Raw genomic sequence first — 22058 nt, 5'->3', positions numbered from 1 at the left:
AAGGGTGGAGTGCCCTCTCCAGGTTGGGGATGAGATCCTGCCCCAAGTGGAGGAGTTCAAGTATCTTGGGGTCTCGTTCACGAGTGAGGGTACAATGGAACGGGAGATCGACAGGCGGATCGGTGCAGCGTCTGCAGTGATGCGGACTCTGTATCGGTCTGTCGTGGTGAAGAAGGAGCTGAGCCGAAAGGCAAAGCTCTCGATTTACCGGTCGATCTACGTTCCTACCCTCACCTATGGTCACGAGCTATGGGTCGTGACCGAAAGAACGAGATCCCGGATACAAGCGGCCGAAATGAGTTTCCTCCGTAGGGTGTCTGGACTCTCCCTTAGAGATAGGGTGAGGAGTTCGGCCATCCGGGAGGGACTCAGAGTCGAGCCGCTGCTCCTCCGCATCGAGAGGAGCCAGATGAGGTGGCTCGGGCATCTGGTTAGGATGCCTCCTGGACGCCTCCCTGGTGAGGTGTTCCGGGCACGTCCTACCGGGAGGAGGCCCCGGGGACGACCCAGGACACGCTGGAGAGACTATGTCTCCCGGCTGGCCTGGGAACGCCTTGGGATTCTCCCGGAGGAGCTGGATGAAGTGGCTAGGGAGAGGGAAGTCTGGGCTTCCCTGCTTAAGCTGCTGCCCCCGCGACCCGACCCCGGATAAGCGGAAGAGAATGGATGGATGGATGGATGGACGGTTACAACGGGGGAGCCTCAAATGACTGTCACATGACCTGAAAACAAAGATTGTCCAACATCATGGTTTAGGGGCAGGTCCTTTGTTTTCTACTTTTTCAGCGTGTGTCACAGGATGGGGACAAACTGGTGGCGTTGAGTGTGTGTGTGATTACTGCGTACGAGAGCGAGCTAATATCCGTCTGGGGATGATTCAAGTAGACTAAATAAATAATACAAACGTCTATCAAATGATCCAACGACGAGCCTAAAAAACATTTAACTGTTAAAAATGTTTATTTCCAACACTGGTGTGGTGTACATCCAGCAGTGTGTGTCCAGCTCACGTCTTCCAGCTCCAGGGGATACACAGGTCCCCGTCCTGCAGGACGGAGTAGAAGTGAGAAACACACAGGTGGAGGCCCTTCATCAGGGGCCCCTGCTGCTCCATCAGTCGTCTGCAGCACAGGATCATCTGCGTGGAGCTGACACTGGGCTCCTTGGACAGACCCCTTAAGGACAGACTGTGGACACACTCCTCCACGATGGCGTCCTCCTCCACCTGTAGTCTAACACAGAGGAGGGACACGTTCACAACACAGATGGTGAGCCGCTGTGAGCTGTGTAGTATCTGTGACGTAACACTGATGTAACACACGTCTGATGTAACACACGTCTGATGTAACACGCGTCTGACGTAACACGCGTCTGACGTAACACACGTCTGATGTAACACACGTCTGACGTAACACGCGTCTGACGTAACACACGTCTGATGTAACACGCGTCTGACGTAACACACGTGTGACGTAACACGCGTATGACGTAACACATGTCTGACGTAACAAACGTCTGATGTAACACGCGTCTGACGTAACACGCGTCTGACGTAACACACGTCTGATGTAACACACGTCTGACGTAACACGCGTCTGACGTAACACACGTCTGATGTAACACGCGTCTGACGTAACACACGTGTGACGTAACACGCGTATGACGTAACACATGTCTGACGTAACACACGTCTGATGTAACACACGTCTGATGTAACACACGTATGACGTAACACACGTCTGATGTAACACACATCTGACGTAACACACGTCTGACGTAACACGCGTCTGACGTAACACGCGTCTGACGTAACAAGGGGTCTGACGTAACACGCGTCTGACGTAACACACTTCTGACATAACACGCGTCTGACGTAACACACGTCTGACGTAACACGCTTCTGACGTAACACGTGTCTGACGTAACACGCGTCTGACATAACACACGTGTGACGTAACACGCGTATGACGTAACACATGTCTGACGTAACACACGTCTGATGTAACACACGTCTGACGTAACACACGTATGACGTAACACACGTCTGATGTAACACACGTCTGACGTAACACACGTCTGACGTAACACGCGTCTGACGTAACACGCGTCTGACGTAACAAGGGGTCTGACGTAACACGCGTCTGACGTAACACACTTCTGACATAACACGCGTCTGACGTAACACACGTCTGACGTAACACACTTCTGACGTAACACGTGTCTGACGTAACACGCGTCTGACGTAACACACGTCTGATGTAACACGCGTCTGACGTAACACGCATCTGACGTAACACTCTTCTGATGTAACACGCGTCTGACGTAACACGCGTCTGACGTAACACGCGTCTGACGTAACACGCGTCTGACTTAACACGTCTGACGTAACACGTCTGACGTAACACGCGTCTGACGTAACACGCGTCTGACGTAACACGCGTCTGACGTAACACGCGTCTGACGTAACACGTCTGACGTAACACGCGTCTGACGTAACACGCGTCTGACGTAACACACGTCTGATGTAACACACGTCAGATGTAACACACCTCTGTGTTCTCCTCTCACACCCTGTCCTGATACATCACCTTGTTCCATTTACACTTATTCACATTAGCCTCAATAAATAATGACTTATAAACTTTTTAATAACTACATTTTACTTATTAAAGGGAGAGTTCAGAAACACGTACCCTATACGGACTAGAACCAGAGGTCTTTGAAGGACACACGGGACCACGTAGGGTTTTACACACAGTAACATTTAGCACCCACCCAGTTCTGACTACACTACTGAAAGACACACCACCCTATTAGATATGAGCAGCTGCTCCCTGACAGTCAGTTATGTACCAAAGTATTTCAATTAGCTGTAAATTACCCATTGTTAAAAAGTGTACACTGGACCTTGAGGTCTTGTTCTACTATAGTTCAGTATCTAACTTTCTCTTTCTGTCTAAAATCCAGGAGCAAGAAGATCAATTGTGTGATTTTCTACAAAATCTGAAGTCTTCCAGTCAGGCTTTGGAGAACATTACAGAACACAGTCTGCATTTCTCAAAGTTACAAATGAGCTTTTAATTAAAAGCACAATTAAAAAACAATGTCTGTTTTCACTGGTTAACTTCCAGTAGATTTTCATTTATTATTACTTCTCTCAGATTCAGGTTGTTTCGGTGACTATTGTGGGTTTTTCTTTGGCTGAGACAGGGGGACCAACACTTTAGTTAACGTGTGCTTGTGTTTTTTTGTGATAAATGCTGCTGAGCCAGTGGAGAGAGGGGTTCTGAACATCTGCTGCAGCCTGTGCTGCGGAGTAATTAAATGCTCACCGTTGTTTCTCTGAATAAATAAAATTAACATTTTATGCTAATGTTGGTCTTGGGTGGATTTCCAAGAAATGAGGGGAGTGGTCAAGAGAAAGGTCCTCCAATCCATTCAAAGGTGACTGAACTCTGAGTTGTTCCATGCTCTCTGACCTGACCCCCATGATGAGCCTGAAGCAACACGTCCAACTTTATGTTGGAAGTGGATCGTGAGTTCTGATTGGATGTCCTTTGATTCTACTGATGAGAAATCACTCTGTTGAGGATGACGACAATATCTTAAATTCTATTGTTTTACTAATACATTATTAAATTCTTGCCCCTGACCATAACTGGTGTTCACATATTTACATCTCAACATTTGTCTCAAACTGCCATCCCAGGAACACCAGGTCCTCATCAGCGTTTATTCATGTACGTTTCTACGTAAGGACTTCAAAATAAAGGAGACGCACTAGAAGTAGGTCCCATAAACAGTAATGTTAATAAAATGTTAACGTGTACACTTCTGAACGCCTGAGACCCTCTGCTAGATTTACGTCACTGATCATAAACACACACACACACCAACATTATAGACAGAACTGATCACAGTCTGCTCTCTGCTTTACCCATCATGCTCCTGGGGTCGTGTCTGTGCACATATTCCCAGCAGTAAGGGTCTTTCTCTTGTCAGTTCTTATGCTTCCTGCTTTTATTCTCATCACTTTCCATCTATCAGCTGGATAGAGTTTATGGATCCCAGCTCAGGGCTGATCAACTCAATGTTTCTATAGGAAACAAGAGTAATTCTCTTGTTTTCTGTAGAAAGCAGTGAATGACTGTTATTAGGAATATCCCCAGGACTTGTCCTCACACCAAACATCCAACTAGGTGTTAAACAGCCTTACAGGATGGCGACTGGGTGTGCTCTGCCTGAACTGGGCTAATCTGATGCTTCTTGTGTGCTGAGTGCTATACTGTGTCTGATTCACTGGTTTTTGCGCAGCGTGCGCCGTCGGGCCTCAGGAGCGTTTCTCTGGAGGAAGACCTGCAGCCTGGGGACGTCACAGGTGGTGGGGATGATGAAGTGCCCCAAGTCATGCAGTCTGGGGTCGGAGCGGTCACTGAAATCAACAGAAGAAACAATCACTGGTTCCCTCAGTAGAGCACACAGTAGTGAATCATGTTTTTCAGGCAAGCAGCCCATAATGTGACGTGAGGTATACTTCAACATCATGGTGAGTCCCAGCAGACTCCTGGGGTGCAGGCAGAGGTGCTGGGACATCAGGTTCTTGTGGAAGGTGCTGAGGGTGCTGTAGTGCTCGGCGATGGGCTGGACGGGTCCGAATGGCTCCGGGTGGATGACTTCTATCCCACACAGGAGGAGGCTGATCCTCTCCTTCAGCCACTCTGTCTGCTGGTGCAGATGGCGGTAGCTGGACAGCTGCTCACACAGCTGGACACACGGTCAGGGGTCAGAGGTCAGAGGGTCAGAACACAGAGGTCTCTGGCAGCAGAAGCTCTGCAGCTCCTCACCTCGGCCCACTGGTGATGAACATCCATGGTTCCCAGCAGGACGTGTCCAGACGCACTCATTCCTGATTGGTCAGCAAACATCACAGTGTGTCCTGGGGGGGTGGGGGGGTGGACACCAGCAGGGGCTCAGGTTAGAATTTAAATAATTAACACACCCATTGTTGGTTCTTATGGTTGTGTGATCACTCAGTTAACAGTGGATCAACGTGTCTCCATGAACTCACTCCTACGCTGGTGAACTCACAGTGCGGCTGATGAAGGGTTAACTTTGGCCTTTAAATCTCCTATAGCCCACACAGATTTTTGATTTTCACAGAAACACTTCATTCAACTAATTTACAGTTTTACAGAACATGAAAGTGGAAAAAGTGCTTCAGGGGCTAAAATCATCAATATAAATAAATACAATTTAAAAAGATATGTTAGCGCATTACATCAGAAAATTTGCAAATGTAAGTCAATCTTAAACCACAGTCCACAGAACGTTTTCGTGGCACCACATGTTGGTCAAACCGTCCCGGTCTTTTGTCATTTTATAAAAACAAACTACTTCCAGACGACATCTGATATGTAGCTGCGTCTTAAAATATACTCATTTCAAATTTATTTTGCTGGTCACATAAGTTGCCAGTTTAGCTTCACCAGACATGAAATTTAAAGGCTGCCACTTTTTTTGATTCTCTTTGTTGTACCCAGCACCAAAATTAAAAATTCTGATATTAAAATTTTAACTGAACGGATTAAAAACATTTGTGAGAGTAAAGAGCACCACAAGTCTGTGACACTCACTAAAAACAGGACAAACTGTCTCTTGAAGGGGACCGAAGGGACACTGGCTTCACACAGCACAGGTATTAACGGAGATTAAAACATGTGGGGACATTCCAACGTGTCCCCACAAGGTGGCGGTAGAGTCACGTTTGGAATCATGGGGAGCGAGCTGGTCGACCCTTCAGGGTCCCCAAAGGTGTGAACATGACCTCTGAAATGGTGCTGACTCTGCTTGTCGTAACAAAAGAATGGTTCATGACACTTCACCGTCTCATCATTGGCTATGAAACCCTTGGCCTCCATCCTCCTCTGACCTCAAGCCTGTTGAGAACCTCTGGAGCGTCCTGAAGAAAAGCTCTGTGACAGAGGAGGCAGTCCACACCCACACAGCAGCTCTAGAAGCCCTCCTGATGTCCTTCAAGGACATTCAAGCAGAAACTCTCCTAAAACTAAAGGTTCAATGGAGGCACGACTTGAAGCTGCTATCAGATCAGGAGTCCTGTGTTAACATGTCACTGACATGGATGTTTTTGATTAAAATAGCTTTTCATTTCACTAAATATGACCTCCTAATGCTGCAAACTCAACAAATGACCATTTTTCAGTTCTTTACAACTTATAAAATGCTTTGAAGCTCTGTTGTGCATAATAATTTGGAACAGTGCATTAACAGTGCAAAAAAAAAGAGTTATTATTTCAATAATATTTGAATGATACTCTACCGGTAAATGACTTGAAAGTGATGCTGACTATCATTGGTATCGACTATTTAGAAAAATTAGAGAACTTATGATTTGTACAATAATTGTGAACGTGCTTTATGTTGACTATCTATTCAGCAGGAGCAGACGTCTGCCTTCTGTCTCCTGCTGTCTCTCTCTAACTCAAACTCCCACTGACTCTCTGCAGTAATAAAACGACCCTAACCCGAAGGAAAAACAAGGAGTATGGAAGCAAAAATAATGAAGGATAATCTAGACTGGATCTGTGCTTCTATGGAAAAGTTAAGGAGTGACCTCACAGAAGACTTTGAAGAAAAGTTGGAAGAAAAGTTCAAACCGGTGCGAGACGAACGAATGAGGAACGAAATGAAGAAAATGTGGAAAGATATGGAAGAAAAAGAAACAGAAGAAAAAGACCGGCGCAGTGTCTTAGAACAGGGACAACAAAGAATAATATAAATAATATATAAATGATGTGATCTTCACTGGCATTAAATCCAACCATGGAACTACACACATGCTGTGACCAGAGGAGAGGGAACTGAACACAACTCTGACACCGATACTGTGGAGCTACAGGTGAGATCTCAGCTGAGGGATCTGGAGATAACTATGGATCAGACCAGATGGAGACATGTCACCCATCACCATCTGGAGGTAGGAGACCACCTGATACAATTCAACAATCGTAAACACAAGATAGCTCTTCTGAAACAAGGCTTCAAACTGAAAGGAAAAAATGTCTACATTAATGAGAATCTCACTAAAAAGAATGCAGATATCGCTAAAGAAGCTCCACAACTGAAGAAGAATGGACTGATGGACAACACCTGGACCAACACCTGGACCAACACCTGGACCAACACCTGGACCAACACCTGGACCAACACCTGGACCAACACCTGCAGGATCTTCATCAGAACAAAGGGGCTTTCTCCAGACCAGATGAAAACAATGGTGATCAGGAGTGCAGAGGAGTTGGTGAAATATGATCAATAAAGACGGACAAGAGTTGTTACTACACCAGAGATCAATACAACAGAGTCACTTCAATATTGGGAGCTCTACGATTTTGGACACGTCAAGTATTTCATGGAACAGTCGAAAAAATCAACATCATTGATGTCAGAAACATGGACTAATGAACAAAACAACATGGATTTCTATTTGGAGGGATAACATTAAGTTTGAGACTTTAAAGAGCGCGTTGATATCTGTTGATAATATAATGGAATGTATAACTGTTAACGTGTAACAAACTGGTTGATTCTTGGATAAACACTGGCTGCTGAAAGAGGTTAATATGATCATTACATTCTCGTGGAGGTCAACTTCCTGTTTGACCATCTATGATGTTACAAACCTTGTTGTTCCAGAATGTAAACATGGTTCTGCTCTAGGTTATATCTGGGACAAAGGCTAGTATCTGGAAGTGGATGAGGGTATGAACGTCTGTCAGAATTCATTGGATGAACTGGTTGAAAACATTTAATGTCTGACTTAGCTGACAACATGTTGTGATGAGAGAGATGTTTGTTGATTCTGGGGGAATTTCACGAGCCTATTGGCTTCTACCCATCAGCCCATCCTGGTCACTCCCAGAGAGAACCTCAGCATCTTCATCTCTGCTACCTCCAGCTCTGTCTCCTGTCTTTTCCTCAGTGACACTGTCTCTAGACCAAACATCATCGCTGGTCTCACCACAGTTTTGTACACCTTTCCTTTCATTTTAGCTGAAACTCTTCTATTGCACATCACACCTGACACTTTCCTCCACCCGTTCCATCCTGCCTGGACACGCTTCTTCACCTCTTTTCCACACTCTCCATTGCTCTGGACTGTTGACCCTAAGTACTTCAAATCCTCCACCTTCTTGATCTCTTCTCCCTGTAACCTCACTCTTCCACTTGGGTCCCTCTCATTCACACACATGTACTCTGTCTTACTGCGGCTAACCTTCATTCCTCTCCTTTCCAGGACAAACCTCCACCTCTCTAGCTTCTCCTCCACCTGTTCCCTGCTCTCACTGCAGATCACAATGTCATCTGCAAACATCATAGTCCATGGAGATTCCTGTCTAACCTCGTCTGTCAGCCTTTCCATCACCATAGCAACAAGAAGGGGCTCAGAGCTGATCCCTGATGCAGTCCCACCTCCACCTTGAACTCCTCTGTCACACCTACACACACCTCACCACTGTCTTACAGTCCTCATACATGTCCTGCACCGCTCTAACATACTTCTCTGCCACTCCAGACTTCCTCATACAATACCACAGTTCCTCTCTGGGCACCCTGTCATCAGCTTTCTCCAGATCTACAAAAACACAATGCAGCTCCCTCTGGCCTTCTCTGTACTTCTCTATCAATATCCTCAAAGCAAATACTGCATCTGTAGTACTCTTTTTTGGCATGAAACCATACTGCTGCTCACAAATGTTCACTTCTGCCCTTAGTCTAGCTTCCACTACTCTCTCCCATAACTTCATTGTATGGCTCATCAGCTTTATTCCTCTGTAGTTGCCACAACTCTGCACATCTCCCTTGTTCTTAAAAATGGGCACCAGCACACTTCTCCTCCATTCCTCAGGCATCTTCTCACTATCTAAGATCCTGTTGAACAACCCAGTCAGAAACTCTACTGCCACCTCTCCTAGACACTTCCAAACCTCTACAGGTATATCATCAGGACCGACTGCCTTTCCACTCTTCATCCTCTTCAGTGCCCTCCTCACTTCATCCTGACTAATCTTTACTACTTCCTGGTCCACAACAGTCACCTCTTCTAGTCTTTGTTCTCTCTCATTTTCCACGTTCATCAACTCTTCAAAGTACTCTTTCCATCTTCCCATCACACTACTGGCACCTGTCAATAGACTTCCATCCCTATCCTTAATCACCCTAACCTGCTGCACGTCCTTCCCATCTCTATCTCTCTGTCTTGCCAACCGGTAAAGATCAGTCTCTCCCTCCTTACTGTCCAACCTAGCATACAAGTCATCATAAGCTTCTTGTTTGGCCTTTGCTACCTCTACCTTCACCTTACGCTGCATCTCCCTGTACTCCTGTCTACTCTCCTCAGTCCTCTCAGTGTCCCACTTCCTCTTGGCTAACCTCTTTCTCTGTATACACTCCTGTACCTCCTCATTCCACCACCAAGTCTCCTTATCTACTTTCCTTCCAGATGACACACCAAGTACTCTCCTACCTGTCTCCCTGATCACATTAGCTGTAGTTGTCCAGTCATCTGGAAGCACCTCCTGACCACCCAGAGCCTGTCTTAACTCCTCCCTAAAAGTCATGCAACACTCTTCCTTTTTCAGCTTCCACCATTTCATCTTCTGCTCTGCCTTTGCCCTCTTCATCTTCCTCACCACCAGAGTCATCCTACACACCACCATCCTATGCTGTTAACTGCCTCAGATACCACTGTATCATTATAAATGGTATTTCATTGTTTTTACTGTTTAAATTTGTATTGTTTTTTGTCAGTATTTCTATTTTCAGTCCATGAAAGTGTCAAACTCCTGAAACCTCACTTCATTCAAATGTCTTCTGTTTAGACCTGTTTTAATTGTGAGTGAGTGACCTGGTCTTTCATTTCCATAGCGACTCATGTCATTGGGCTTTCTCTTTAATCTGGTTGGAAGTCACATGACCACAGCTGTCCTATCCTCCATGGGAACGCTCACCTTGCATGTTGATCAGGGCCTCAGGGTTCTGCTGAGACAGGCGGCTCAGACTCTGGAGCTGACTGCACCTGTGAGCCAATCCCCAGCTGCGCAGCCACCTGCAGCGGACGTCATGGCAACAGCTTCAGTTTGGTTACAAACAAAACTACATACAGTCAACATCTGCCTGACCCCACATGTGGTTCTCCACTCAGAGCCCTTCATTGGAGCTGGTTAGAGAGCCGTGATTACATGACTGGACAACATGATTGTTCAGATAGAGGACGCTGATGTTCGCAGCTCCCACAACGTTAACACAGCGTTAAATGAACATCCTACCTGATGTCAGCCAGATTAAATCTGTGACAAAGTTCTCCCTTCAGTCTGCTGAGCTCCTTCCTCCGAGGAAGACTAGCGTGATGCTTTTCTGTTGCCTCAGTCACGTTGTTTCTCAGCCACAAGCTGCCAATGAAAAGGCAAGATGAAATACAATGAGGTCAAACAGAACTCACCATTCTGCTTCCCCTCTGCTCACAGACGAGAGGCCTGAAATCACATTTCTGCTGGGCTACTGTGAGCACCAAGTAAAGGTCAGGAGGTCGGTGATGGATGACCATGAAGACTGGAGGCTGAAGACAAACACTTAGCCGGCTACATCCAAAGCATAGCAGAACAGAAATGTGTGCAGCATTTGAATCCAGCAGCTTGTGTGCTCAGACATTCCCTACAGTTAATCATAACGATGGACGACTGTGGTCATAGCGAGACAAAACGGATTCTGAGTCCAGCTCTACATCATGTGGAGTTCCAGTGATGTGAGGAACAGACCTGAGCGTTGGCTCCACCCTCCTGGCCTGCTGCAGCTCCTGCTCAGGGTCTCTGAAGCCAGTGAAGGTGTAGTAGCTCTTGTCCCATTTTATAGGCCTGCCGGAGGGCGTTCCTGCCCCCGCTGGTCTCGGAGATGTCTCTGCACTGGCTTTCAGTGCCCTTACGTGATCCCCAGAGAGGTTGCAGGACTTCAAGACGCCCATCACTGTGCTCCAGACGTCTTTGGTGTGCAGGGTGAAATTTACTGAGCGGAACCCTGAGAAAGGGGGAGAAGTTTTAGGTTTCTAAAGGATAAATTCATAAAAAATTCACCTAACAGAAATCCAAAGTGTACCAGAGGGGTGGAGGTCTGGCTGCAAACCCCCACCGTCCTGTGTGCCCCTGACGTAAAAGGTGAGCTTCACCGGCTGCAGGGAGTGTGAGCCGGGCCTCTGAAGGTTGTCCAGATAGTTGTTCAGCCTCTTCAGTGAATTCTCATTAACTTCCTGTAAAGCAAGACACCAAGACCCCGTTCAGACTGCAGACATCAGATCTCCCTCCAGATCTGATCTTTAGGGCTGACTGTTCACACTGTTTTATCAAGTGTCCAAATGCGATCTGGCTCTGTTCTGACTGGGCCACATTATTGGCCAATCTGACAGGTTGCTGTAGCAACGATGTTGGGGCGGAGTCGTCGTTCACTGCACGTAATGTGTGAGGTCATATAATTGCGACGGGGGCAACAACAACAAGTTTTGTTACCTTAGTGTATTGGTGACATCACTGTCTGGTAGAGGTGGAGAAAACACACTCACACACACACATATATATTTGAAGAAGCTCACTTGAAAGTCTCACGCTGTCACAAACTCCACCCACTACCTGTCAATCAAGCGCCCAACCAATCACAGCCATCTGCCAGCAGGAATCATGTGACCAACATGTCGTCAGACATCTGCTCCGTCAGGAGCAGAAACACCTGTGATGGTCTCCAGGTAACACCATCTAGAGTCAGAACTGTTAACAATGTTCATGTTCAGAGCAGAGAGTCCAAACAGAACGACACACAGAACAACCATTAGTGAGTGAAACTAGCTGCTAGCACCAACAGTCTGTCCAGATATGGTTTCTGTTTGGAATGGAACAATCCATGTAGTACCCACAATGCTCCTGGGGGGGCTGACAGAAACACTCTTTAGTAACTCCATACAGTTGTGTTCATGTAGTCACTAACAGAACCCTCACTTCTCTAACATTTCTTTAACACCTGCTCTTTGGACAGGAGCCTTTTCCTTTAGCGTTAGCTCCTCTCCCAGTCTCACCAGTAGTTAGCTTTCTTTCTCCAGTTAGCCTGCTAGCATTCATCTACGGCTTCACAATGCCCGCCCAGCACCATCCATGATTAGCCAACACAACGTCGTTACGTCACCACGGTGAGGTTTGACTACGTTGGTGATCTTGGTTATAATACAACTACATTTGTTTTATATGTTTGGAGTGAAGTCTGATGTCATTGTTTTACCGTGGAATTTACACGGGATCCCGCTAGTATAAATATATTTAAATATATTTAAGGAAAATGCATTAAAATATAATTAACTTTCATCATAAATATTATAAATATAATATATTTGTAATGTATTATGTTAGGCCAGCAGAGGAGGCTTTGCTGGCCCTGACCCCCCACCTCTGACTGTAGCACTACTGTCAGGGTACTGTTGGGACATTTGGATCCTACTGATGACTTAATCATCAACCTCTTATGTTTTAGGTATGTGTGAACTAATCGGGTGTAGAGCACAGGAGACCTACCCGTTCTTTGGGATGCTGACCAAAGAAGTCCGGATGAACAGCAAAATAAAAGGGTCTGAGAGCATGGACAGCATCTGCCCCTGACAAGCCCCTCTGCTGAACGCCAGAGGTCACGTGTCTCCACGACAGCCTATCAGAACGAGAAGAACCAGAAGACACGGGCTCACCTCAGCTGGCCTAACGCACAAAATACAAATGTTACCATGAACCCATTCAGAGAGTGAATGAACATGGACACACAGGAAACAGTAGTGGTAGAACGAGACCACCAGTGTGTCTGTACAAGTGACAGAAACACCCGTTTAACCCTGTGGCGCCAGAACGATGAGATGTTAAAGACATTATGAGTCAATAGACCAAAGGTTGACTTTATCAACATTAACCATATTGATACTGTCTCTCTCTGGCCTGTCTGTCTCTCTCTCTGTCTCTCTCTCTCTGACCCTGTTCTTATCTTCCTTTGATTTCTTCTCCACCCAACCGGTCGAGGCGGATGGCCCCCAAAAGAGTCTGGGTCCTGCCCGGAGTTTCTTCCTCAATGAGGGAGTTTTTCCCTCCACTGTCTCTGATGCTCTGGAGGGTTCAGTTGGGTTTCTGTCTGTTAAAGTGCTTTGAAATGTCTGCTGTCATGATTAAGAGATATATCAATAAAACTTGATTGATTGAATAGAGAGGACAGCAGCCTGTGGTGTCTTCTGTCCACAGCCAGGTAGAGACAGACAGACTGGTCCACAGACAGGTAGAGACAGACAGACTGGTCCACAGACAGGTAGAGACAGACAGACTGGTCCACAGACAGGTAGAGACAGACTGACTGGTCCACAGACAGGTAGAGACAGACTGACTGGTCCACAGACAGGTAGAGACAGACAGACTGGTCCACAGACAGGTAGAGACAGACTGACTGGTCCACAGACAGGTAGAGACAGACAGACTGGTCCACAGACAGGTAGAGACAGACTGACTGGTCCACAGACAGGTAGAGACAGACAGACTGGTCCACAGACAGGTAGAGACAGACAGACTGGTCCACAGACAGGTAGAGACAGACTGACTGGTCCACAGACAGGTAGAGATAGACTGACTGGTCCACAGACAGGTAGAGACAGACTGACTGGTCCACAGACAGGTAGAGACAGACTGACTGGTCCACAGACAGGTAGAGATAGACTGACTGGTCCACAGACAGGTAGAGACAGACTGACTGGTCCACAGACAGGTAGAGACAGACAGACTGGTCCACAGACAGGTAGAGACAGACTGACTGGTCCACAGACAGGTAGAGACAGACAGACTGGTCCACAGACAGGTAGAGACAGACAGACTGGTCCACAGACAGGTAGAGACAGACTGACTGGTCCACAGACAGGTAGAGACAGACTGACTGGTCCACAGACAGGTAGAGACAGACTGACTGGTCCACAGACAGGTAGAGACAGACAGACTGGTCCACAGGCAGGTAGAGACAGACTGACTGGTCCACAGACAGGTAGAGACAGACTGACTGGTCCACAGACAGGTAGAGACAGACAGACTGGTCCACAGACAGGTAGAGACAGACTGACTGGTCCACAGACAGGTAGAGACAGACAGACTGGTCCACAGACAGGTAGAGACAGACTGACTGGTCCACAGACAGGTAGAGACAGACAGACTGGTCCACAGACAGGTAGAGACAGACAGACTGGTCCATCATGGGGGACAGCCGTACCTGATGCTGCGTCGCAGGACAGTGATGGACATCCCTGGTCCTGGTCTCATGTCCTCTCCAGCAGGTCCATCAGCTCTGCTGACACACAGCAGGATGTTTGAACTCTGACCTGATGAACATCAGACGTTAGTCTCGGGGGTCCGCAGCCGATCAGGAGGGAATCGATCCATCCCAGCTGTGATCGACACTAGTTACAGTAAGAGATGCCCCTCCGGAGACGGACCGACGGAGACCGAAGGTAAAGTCCTCCCGGTGCCCTCATCCATCACCAGTCACTTCTGTCGGGGTTCGGGGTAACTCACGTACATTTTGCTTACCTTCCATCGTTTCACATTACCTGTTTGTGTCACTTCCTGTTTGCGTGAATCTCTGTTGGATTTTGTGTCAACGTGACTATCATGGACAGTATTTTGTTTTTATGAATAAAGGTGATTATAAAAATCAAAACAACCTTCTTCTTCTTCTTCTTCTTCTTCTTCTTCTCCTTCTTCTTCTTCTTTTTCTTCTTCTTCTTCCTCTTCTATTTCCTTTTGTCAACGAGCTTTAAAGAGCATTACTGCCACCGCTGGAGAAAAAGGGGTACTGCACCACCATACTGTCAGTCTCCTTTTTGGCAGTCATTGTGTAAACGGACATACTTTTTGTGTACCCCGCATTCTTTGGCTCTGGCTAAGTAGTACTTTTCTTCTTGATGCAATCCTTTCCTTTCTTTCAGTCGGAATTTTGCTCAGAATTCGTTGCGTTTTCTCTGTCGTTCCTGCTGTTTGGACTTTCTACTCAAAAACATGGCTGGAACAGTTATGACACTGTAAAATTATGTTAACTGAGGTCCATCTATAGTTATTTCTTCTCCCAACATAGCAGATGCCTTACGCCATATTGTTCATGTGATTCCTTCTGGCGGATGCGCCGTGTTTGGTTGGGCTCCGTGATTGACAGGTAGTGGGTGGAGTTGGTGACAGCATGAGACTTTCAAGTGAGCTTATTCAAATATATATATATATATATATATATATATATTGATTCATTCATTCATCTTCCAACCCCCTTAATCCGCTAACGCAGGTCGCGGGGTAGCCAGTGCCTATCCTGGCAGTCTCAGGGCGTGAGGCGGGGGACACTCCGGGCACGACGCCAGTGTACCGCGGAGCCACATAGAAACAAACAAACAATCATTCACACACACACTCACTCCTATGGTCAATTTGGGACCGGCCAATCAACCTGAAGCGCATGCTTTTGGAGGTGGGAGGAAGCCGGAGAACCCGGAGAGAACCCACGCAGACACGGGAGAGCATGCGAACTCCGCACAGAGCGGGACTCAAACCCGGGTCCGCCGTGTTGTGAGGCAGCAGCGCTAACCACTGCGCCACCGTGCCGCACATATATATATATATATATATATATATATATATATATATATATATATATATATATATATATATATATATATATATATATATATATATATATATATATATATATATATATATATATACACACAAATGTCCCTCTCACCCTTTCAGGGTGGTATCTGTGTGTCATCCTTAAACTCCGGTCCTCTACCAGAGGCCTGGGAGTCTGAGGGTTCTGTCAGTATCTTAGCTGTTCCTAGGACTGCGCTCTTCTGGACTGAGGCTTCAGATGTTGTTCCAGGAATCTGCTGGAGCCACTCTTCCAGTTTGGGGGTCACTGCCCCAAGTGCTCCTACTACCACGGGGACCACATTAACCTTAACCTTCCACATCTGTTCCAGCTGTTCTTTCAACCCTTGATATTTCTCAATCTTTTCGTGTTCCTTCTTCCTGATGTTGGCGTCAGCTGGAATCTCCACATCTATCACCACTGCTCTCTTCTGCTCTTTGTCCATCACCACAATGTCCGGTTTGTTAGCCAGCAGCTGTTTGTCGGTCTGGAAGCTGAAGTCCCACAGGATCTTAGCCTTGCCATTCTCAACCACCTTCGGTGGTGTGTCCCATTGGGATTTGGGTACTTCTAGTCCATACCGGGTACAGATGTTCCTGTACACTATCACAGCTACTTGGTTGTGCCTTTCCATGTATGCTGAGCTGGCGAGCATCTTACACCCTGCTACCACATGCTGGACTGACTCTGGGGCTTCTTTACATAGCCTGCACCTTGGGTCAGATCTACTGTGGTAGATATTGGCCTCTATTGCCCTTGTACTTAGGGCCTGTTCTTGTGCTGCCATGATCAGTGCCTCTGTGCTGTCTGTAAGTCCAGCTTTATTCAGCCATTGGTAGGTCTTCTTGATATCAGCCACTTCCTCTATGTGACGGTGGTACATGCCGTGTAGGGGCTTGTCCCTCCATGTTGTCTCCTCCTCCTCCTCTTCCTCCTCAGGCTTCTGCTGTCTAAGACATTCACTGAGCAGTTCATCTGTTGGGGCCATCTTCCTGATGTACTCTTGGATTTTTGATGTCTCATCCTGGACAGTGGCCCTGATGCTCCCTCTTTCCGCTTAGTGTACAGCCTCAGGATGCTGGACTTGGGGTGAAACCCTCCATGCATGGTGAGGAGCTTTCTAGTCTTGATATCTGTGGCTTCTATCTCCTTCTTTGGCCAGTTTATGATCCCAGCGGGGTATCTGATGACAGGCAGTGCATACATGTTGATGGCTCGGACCTTGTTCTTGCCATTCAGCTGACTTCTCAGGACTTGCCTTACTCTCTGGAGGTATTTGGCTGTGGATGACTTCCTTGCGGCCTCCTCATTGTTGCCATTAGCCTGTGGGATTCCAAGGTATTTGTAGCTGTCCTTGATGTCTTCTATCCTGCCCCCTGGTAGGTTGACCCCTTCAGTTCTGATCATCTTGCCTCTTCTTGCCTCTTCTTGATACCATCCGGCCACATTGGTATCAATTATATACCACATTATATATATATATATACACACACACACACACACATACACTGGTCTCTCTGGTGGTGAGGAAGATGAAGAGGACAAAGGCAGAGCAGAAGACGAAATGGTGGAAGCTGAAAAAGGAAGAGTGTTGCATGACTTTTAGGAAGGAGTTAAGACAGGCTCTGGGTGGTCAGGAGGTGCTTCCAGATGACTGGACAACTACAGCTAATGTGATCAGGGAGACAGGTAGGAGAGTACTTGGTGTGTCATCTGGAAGGAAAGTAGATAAGGAGACTTGGTGGTGGAATGAGGAGGTACAGGAGTGTATACAGAGAAAGAGGTTAGCTAAGAAGAAGTGGGACACTGAGAGGACTGAGGAGAGTAGACAGGAGTACAGGGAGATGCAGCGTAAGGTGAAGGTAGAGGTAGCAAAGGCCAAACAAGAAGCTTATGATGACTTGTATGCTAGGTTGGACAGTAAGGAGGGAGAGACTGATCTATACCGGTTGGCAAGACAGAGAGACAGAGATGGGAAGGACGTGCAGCAGGTTAGGGTGATTAAGGATAGGGATGGAAGTCTATTGACAGGTGCCAGTAGTGTGATGGGAAGATGGAAAGAGTACTTTGAAGAGTTGATGAACCTGGAAAATGAGAGAGAACAAAGACTAGAAGAGATGACTGTTGTGGACCAGGAAGTAGCAAAGATTAGTCAGGATGAAGTGAGGAGGGCATTGAAGAGGATGAAGAGTGGAAAGGCAGTCGGTCCTGATGATATACCTGTAAGGTATGGAAGTGTCTAGGAGAGGTGGCAGTAGAGTTTCTGACTGGGTTGTTCAACAGGATCTTAGATAGTGAGAAGATGCCTGAGGAATGGAGGAGAAGTGTGCTGGTGCCCATTTTTAAGAACAAGGGAGATGTGCAGAGTTGTGGCAACTACAGAGGAATAAAGCTGAGGACCCATACAATGAAGTTATGGGAAAGAGTAGTGGAAGCTAGACCAGTGGTTCTTAACCTTGTTGGAGGTTTGTTTGTTTTTTTTTTAAATTTAAGACATAAGTATATGTTTTACTGGTGTATTTAATGAATTGTGCATTAGTGTCATCTTTTTCAAAGACCAAAACCAAGACAGGGCATGAACTCACATGAAATGACCTACCTGCAAATCAGTGTGACTTCTGCTGTTGTAGGTTGTAGGTAAGTGATTCACTGTGGCGACCCCTGAAGGAAAAAGGCCAAAGGAAAAGAAGAAGATATAGGGAGAATTGTGGATGGCCAGGGATTGAATGGATGGCTACAGATGTTTTGGAATGTTGAGGAAGCCTTTGGTCACACATATGACCAAGATAAAGTGGACAAAGAGAACCATTGAATTTAGCCTGTATATGTGAATTCTCAATATTACAGGGGAAAGAGAGAGGTTGGTGTGGGATATAATGGGTTGGTTGTTGGTTTGGTCGGGTTTCCAGAGACACATGGGGACAGACTGTTTGTGTAGTAAATGTAAGAGAGGATAATAATGAAATGGGAGGGAAATGTAGGGTTTCATAATACATATGAAACAGTAGACAAAAAAGTATTATAGGCTTGGGTATAACGTATTCAGCTGCCAGTGTTCCTTGACTGTCTGGCCTTGAAGTTAATGTAACTTTACACCACTTGTTGTAATAAAAGTTACTCAGTCTCCAAAAAATGATGTAAGGATCCCAACAACAAAACCCACCACAACACCAACAACTCCGCTGAAGCAACAGCCACTACCACAATCACCCAGAACTAAACCCAGAGAAATTACAACTACTATCTATCTATCTATCTATCTATCTATCTATCTATCTATCTATCTATCTATCTATCTATCTATCTATCTATCTATCTATCTATCTATCTATCTATCTATCTATCTATCTATCTATCTATCTATCTATCTATCTATCTATCTATCTATCTATCTATCTATCTATCTATCTATCTATCTATCTATTGACACTATTACTGTGACAATATATGTCACATTGTTGACTGGTGTTATTGGAACAGTTCTGAGATTAAGAGATGGAGCTGGAGACTTAGTGACTAAGGTGAGGGAGTTTGTTGGTAGTCACTATTTATTTATAGTGTATTTCTTTATAGTATTTTTTTCTGATACTAGGGTTTCTACTCTATTGTTGTATTCTAATGATGAGGTCAACGTTGATACATAGATTGAAGAAGCAGATGTTAGTCTTGGCTATGGAACCACCTAATATTTCAGTTCTGTTCCCAATACCTGACTGGGAGGATATGGAAGACATGAACAGAGAACCTTCCAGTTATGAGAATAATGAGGACAACGACTGAGGCTGTGGGTCAGAAAAAAAGGGAAGGGGTGAAATAGTGCCCTTCCCCAACATGGTACCTAAAAACCCAGCAAAGTGGCATGCAGGCAGGTGGCCTGTGCCACCAACGAGGGAGCTACACAAGTGAGTGAATCATCTCTATTGTACACTATTAAATCATGGAGTCACCAGAGTGTTTCCATATATTGGGGTGGCAGTGGCTCAGCGGTAGAGCAATCGTCTTGAAGACAGGATCGCCCAGAAATCGGTTGAATTCCGCTCCCGCCAGAACATCCAACCGAGTGTGAGTCGACGGTGGGAGGCGTCGGGTCACCTCCCAGCCACTGCTGAGGCACCCCTGAGCAAGGCGCCGTCCCCCCTACAAGATGCTCATTGGGGCGCGACCCTCGTGCATGACCCGTCACTCTATTAGTACTCTATTGTATTCTATTAGTCCTCTCTTGACTAATTGTGTGCCTACAGGCCCCTAGTGGGTGCTGTGTTCAGGGGCCTGTAACCTGTAACCCCATGTGTGTAATTAACACATATATGTACATGTGTGAAGTGTGAGTGTAAAAAGAATTTCCCCAAGAGGGATGATTAAAGTATAGATTATTATTATTATTATTATTATTATTATTATTATTATTATTATTATTATTATTATTATTATTATTATTATTATTATTATTATTATCATCACTACATTACCATATTCAATTTTTCAGTGATTACTCAATATTAATTCCATAACAGTAGTACTGGTACTCCATTCAGTGCAAAATCTCCAGCAACAATTATGCAACAACTTGCAGTCATAAGTTCATATTCATATCAGAAGTGAGTATCCTGGATTGAATATTATCTATAATACATCTATTGTCATTTTCTGACACACCTGTCTATAAGCTGCATACATTGAGATGTTGTAACATGAGATGTTTAGACCGAAAGATGGTACACAGAAAGATCTTTAAACGTTTTAATTTCAGGTTTTTTTTCCAGAACAGTGCCTGTAACATGGCTATAAAAAATGCCATGTCCAACGTGTTGATACCAATTCATGATGCAGAGCTTACGTGCAGCAGCTTTTCTGCTTCAACAGCCAAATCGATTGTCCAATTAAAAGCTGTGGTAAAAGCAAACTACGGTAGCATTTTCCTTGGCACATTATCTCTTTCATCTGTGTCATGCTTGTGTGAAAGAAGTAGCGGCCTATTGACGAGGAAATTCGGTTCATACTCATACAATTCAGCGATGCTCATCTGTGTATGTTATGTTCATTTTAAATTGCTTTCTCATCATTTCATCGTTTTGTCATTCAAGGCTATTAATTCTCTGGCTTTTCTGCTGGCTTTTCTGCAGGTGCATAGTGATCCCTCAGTGAGGGTCATGAAAGAATTTTCTCCCTTGAAAGCCAATAGCTGATCTCCAATTATTTAAATTTTTAATTATAATTTTTTACGCATTTAAAAAGGCAGCATCAACATACCATAATAATACAAGATAATAATGGTTTCATTTTTCACCTCAGAAACAAACTTTTGGTCATTTCCTCCGTGTTTTTCAATGTGGCTCCTCTTTCACCTGAGCCTGTGTTACCATTATTTAATGGGATTGATGTAAAAAAAAGTACAAATAATCGTATGGAACAAAGGTTACGGGTTGGTGACACATTTTCTCTGAAGTCCATGTGATACCTAATCTCTTCAAGTTAGGCAAAAAGGTGAATAAAGGATAATTGTCTAATGAGTGTTTTATTTTGAAGGGAAGCGGAAGTGTTGCGTGTGAGTGTGTGGTGACACTCTTCTGTTCCGTGTATTCTGCGGAAAACACCCAAGACCCGCGACGAGCGAGGCAGAGACGTCTGGAGCGACTTTCCGTGAGGCGTTTGGTTCGGTCCCAGATGGAGGCCAACGAACCCGGTTCTGGAGCGTCACCGAGGGAGAGCCGGATCCCTGCCCGGTAAGCCGGGACGCGTCGGTCCGCCAGCCTCTGCTGAGGTGAGCATCACAGCCGCTGGAAAGGCAACAAGCGGGATACCTGGTGATGAAGCAGCAGATCAAGCAACCCGATTACAGAGAGATCGGATTCACACCGGGTTGGCTTCACCTGCGTGTCCGGAGGAGAGGAGGGTCCGCCGGGGGACATGGCAGCTGTGATCCGCTGGCTCTCTGGACAGCAGGAGCCTCTCTGTCCGCGGTGTGACCAACACTCAGGGCAGGCCTGCAGACCCCCGGGGGTCTGTCCGTCCATTATCGCTCCTGCTCTACGTCAGCAGGGCATTTGTGTCAAATTGTCTCGTCGAATTTATTCAATTTTGATTCTGGGGCTTCAATTTGTGTAAATGAAAAACCCAAACTGATCTGGATCTTATTGAAATGTTTATTAAATATGAATAAATGTCAAATGAAAAGTAAAAAAAGTGTGATTCCAACAAGTCATGTGCAGAGTTGTAATGTTTCAAACGCTGTAGCTGATTTGTCAGATTCTAGTGGCGTTTTAACCACATGTTGCAATTTCCTCCGGGATTAATAA

At 45.7% G+C, this 22058-nt stretch overlaps 2 protein-coding genes across 9 annotated transcripts in view; one reads left to right on the top strand and one right to left on the bottom strand.

The window, feature by feature from the left end:
• Positions 1 to 937: 937 nt before the first annotated feature.
• Positions 938 to 14824, bottom strand: tcaim (T cell activation inhibitor, mitochondrial). 5 transcript variants are annotated; one of them, XM_068322760.1, is made up of 11 exons: positions 14675 to 14824; positions 14338 to 14512; positions 12627 to 12756; positions 11170 to 11320; positions 10836 to 11091; positions 10347 to 10469; positions 10029 to 10126; positions 4845 to 4936; positions 4535 to 4764; positions 4301 to 4432; positions 938 to 1232 (listed from the first exon to the last, which is right to left on the bottom strand). In XM_068322760.1, the coding sequence occupies exons 2-11, from the start codon at positions 14385 to 14387 to the stop codon at positions 1007 to 1009; spliced, it is 1488 nt and encodes a 495-aa protein (XP_068178861.1). In that variant the 5' UTR covers positions 14388 to 14512; positions 14675 to 14824; the 3' UTR covers positions 938 to 1006. The 5 variants fall into 5 exon arrangements, with proteins under 5 accessions (XP_068178861.1, XP_068178864.1, XP_068178862.1 ...); XM_068322763.1 differs by having other exon boundaries at positions 14338 to 14412; XM_068322761.1 differs by having other exon boundaries at positions 14338 to 14446; positions 14675 to 14819.
• Positions 14825 to 21285: 6461 nt separating this feature from the next.
• Positions 21286 to 22058, top strand: part of adcy3a (adenylate cyclase 3a) — a 48420-nt gene continuing 47647 nt past the window's right edge. For 2 of the 4 annotated variants that reach the window (XM_068323344.1, XM_068323341.1), the window contains exon 1: positions 21287 to 21485. The gene's annotated coding sequence lies outside the window, so the exon portion shown is untranslated. Of the gene's footprint in view, positions 21524 to 22058 lie in introns of all 4 variants that reach the window. The other 2 variants (XM_068323345.1, XM_068323342.1) reach the window with 2 other exon arrangements.

The sequence above is a fragment of the Antennarius striatus genome, chromosome 9, assembly GCF_040054535.1.
Source record: "Antennarius striatus isolate MH-2024 chromosome 9, ASM4005453v1, whole genome shotgun sequence".
In the NCBI taxonomy this organism is placed as follows: domain Eukaryota; kingdom Metazoa; phylum Chordata; class Actinopteri; order Lophiiformes; family Antennariidae; genus Antennarius; species Antennarius striatus.
Note: the sequence above shows the minus strand (reverse complement) of the source record. Positions and strands in the feature narration are given on the sequence as shown.

Bases quoted from the DNA above. Each gene is read 5' to 3' on its own strand.
- tcaim (XM_068322760.1), bottom strand. From the start codon at position 14,387: ATGAGACCAGGACCAGGGATGTCCATCACTGTCCTGCGACGCAGCATC. The intron at 12,757-14,337 runs GTACGGCTGTCC...TCGTTCTGATAG, and splicing joins GTCCTGCGACGCAGCATCAG to GCTGTCGTGGAGACACGTGA. The intron at 4,765-4,844 runs GTGAGGAGCTGC...CCGTGTGTCCAG, and splicing joins TTCATCACCAGTGGGCCGAG to CTGTGTGAGCAGCTGTCCAG.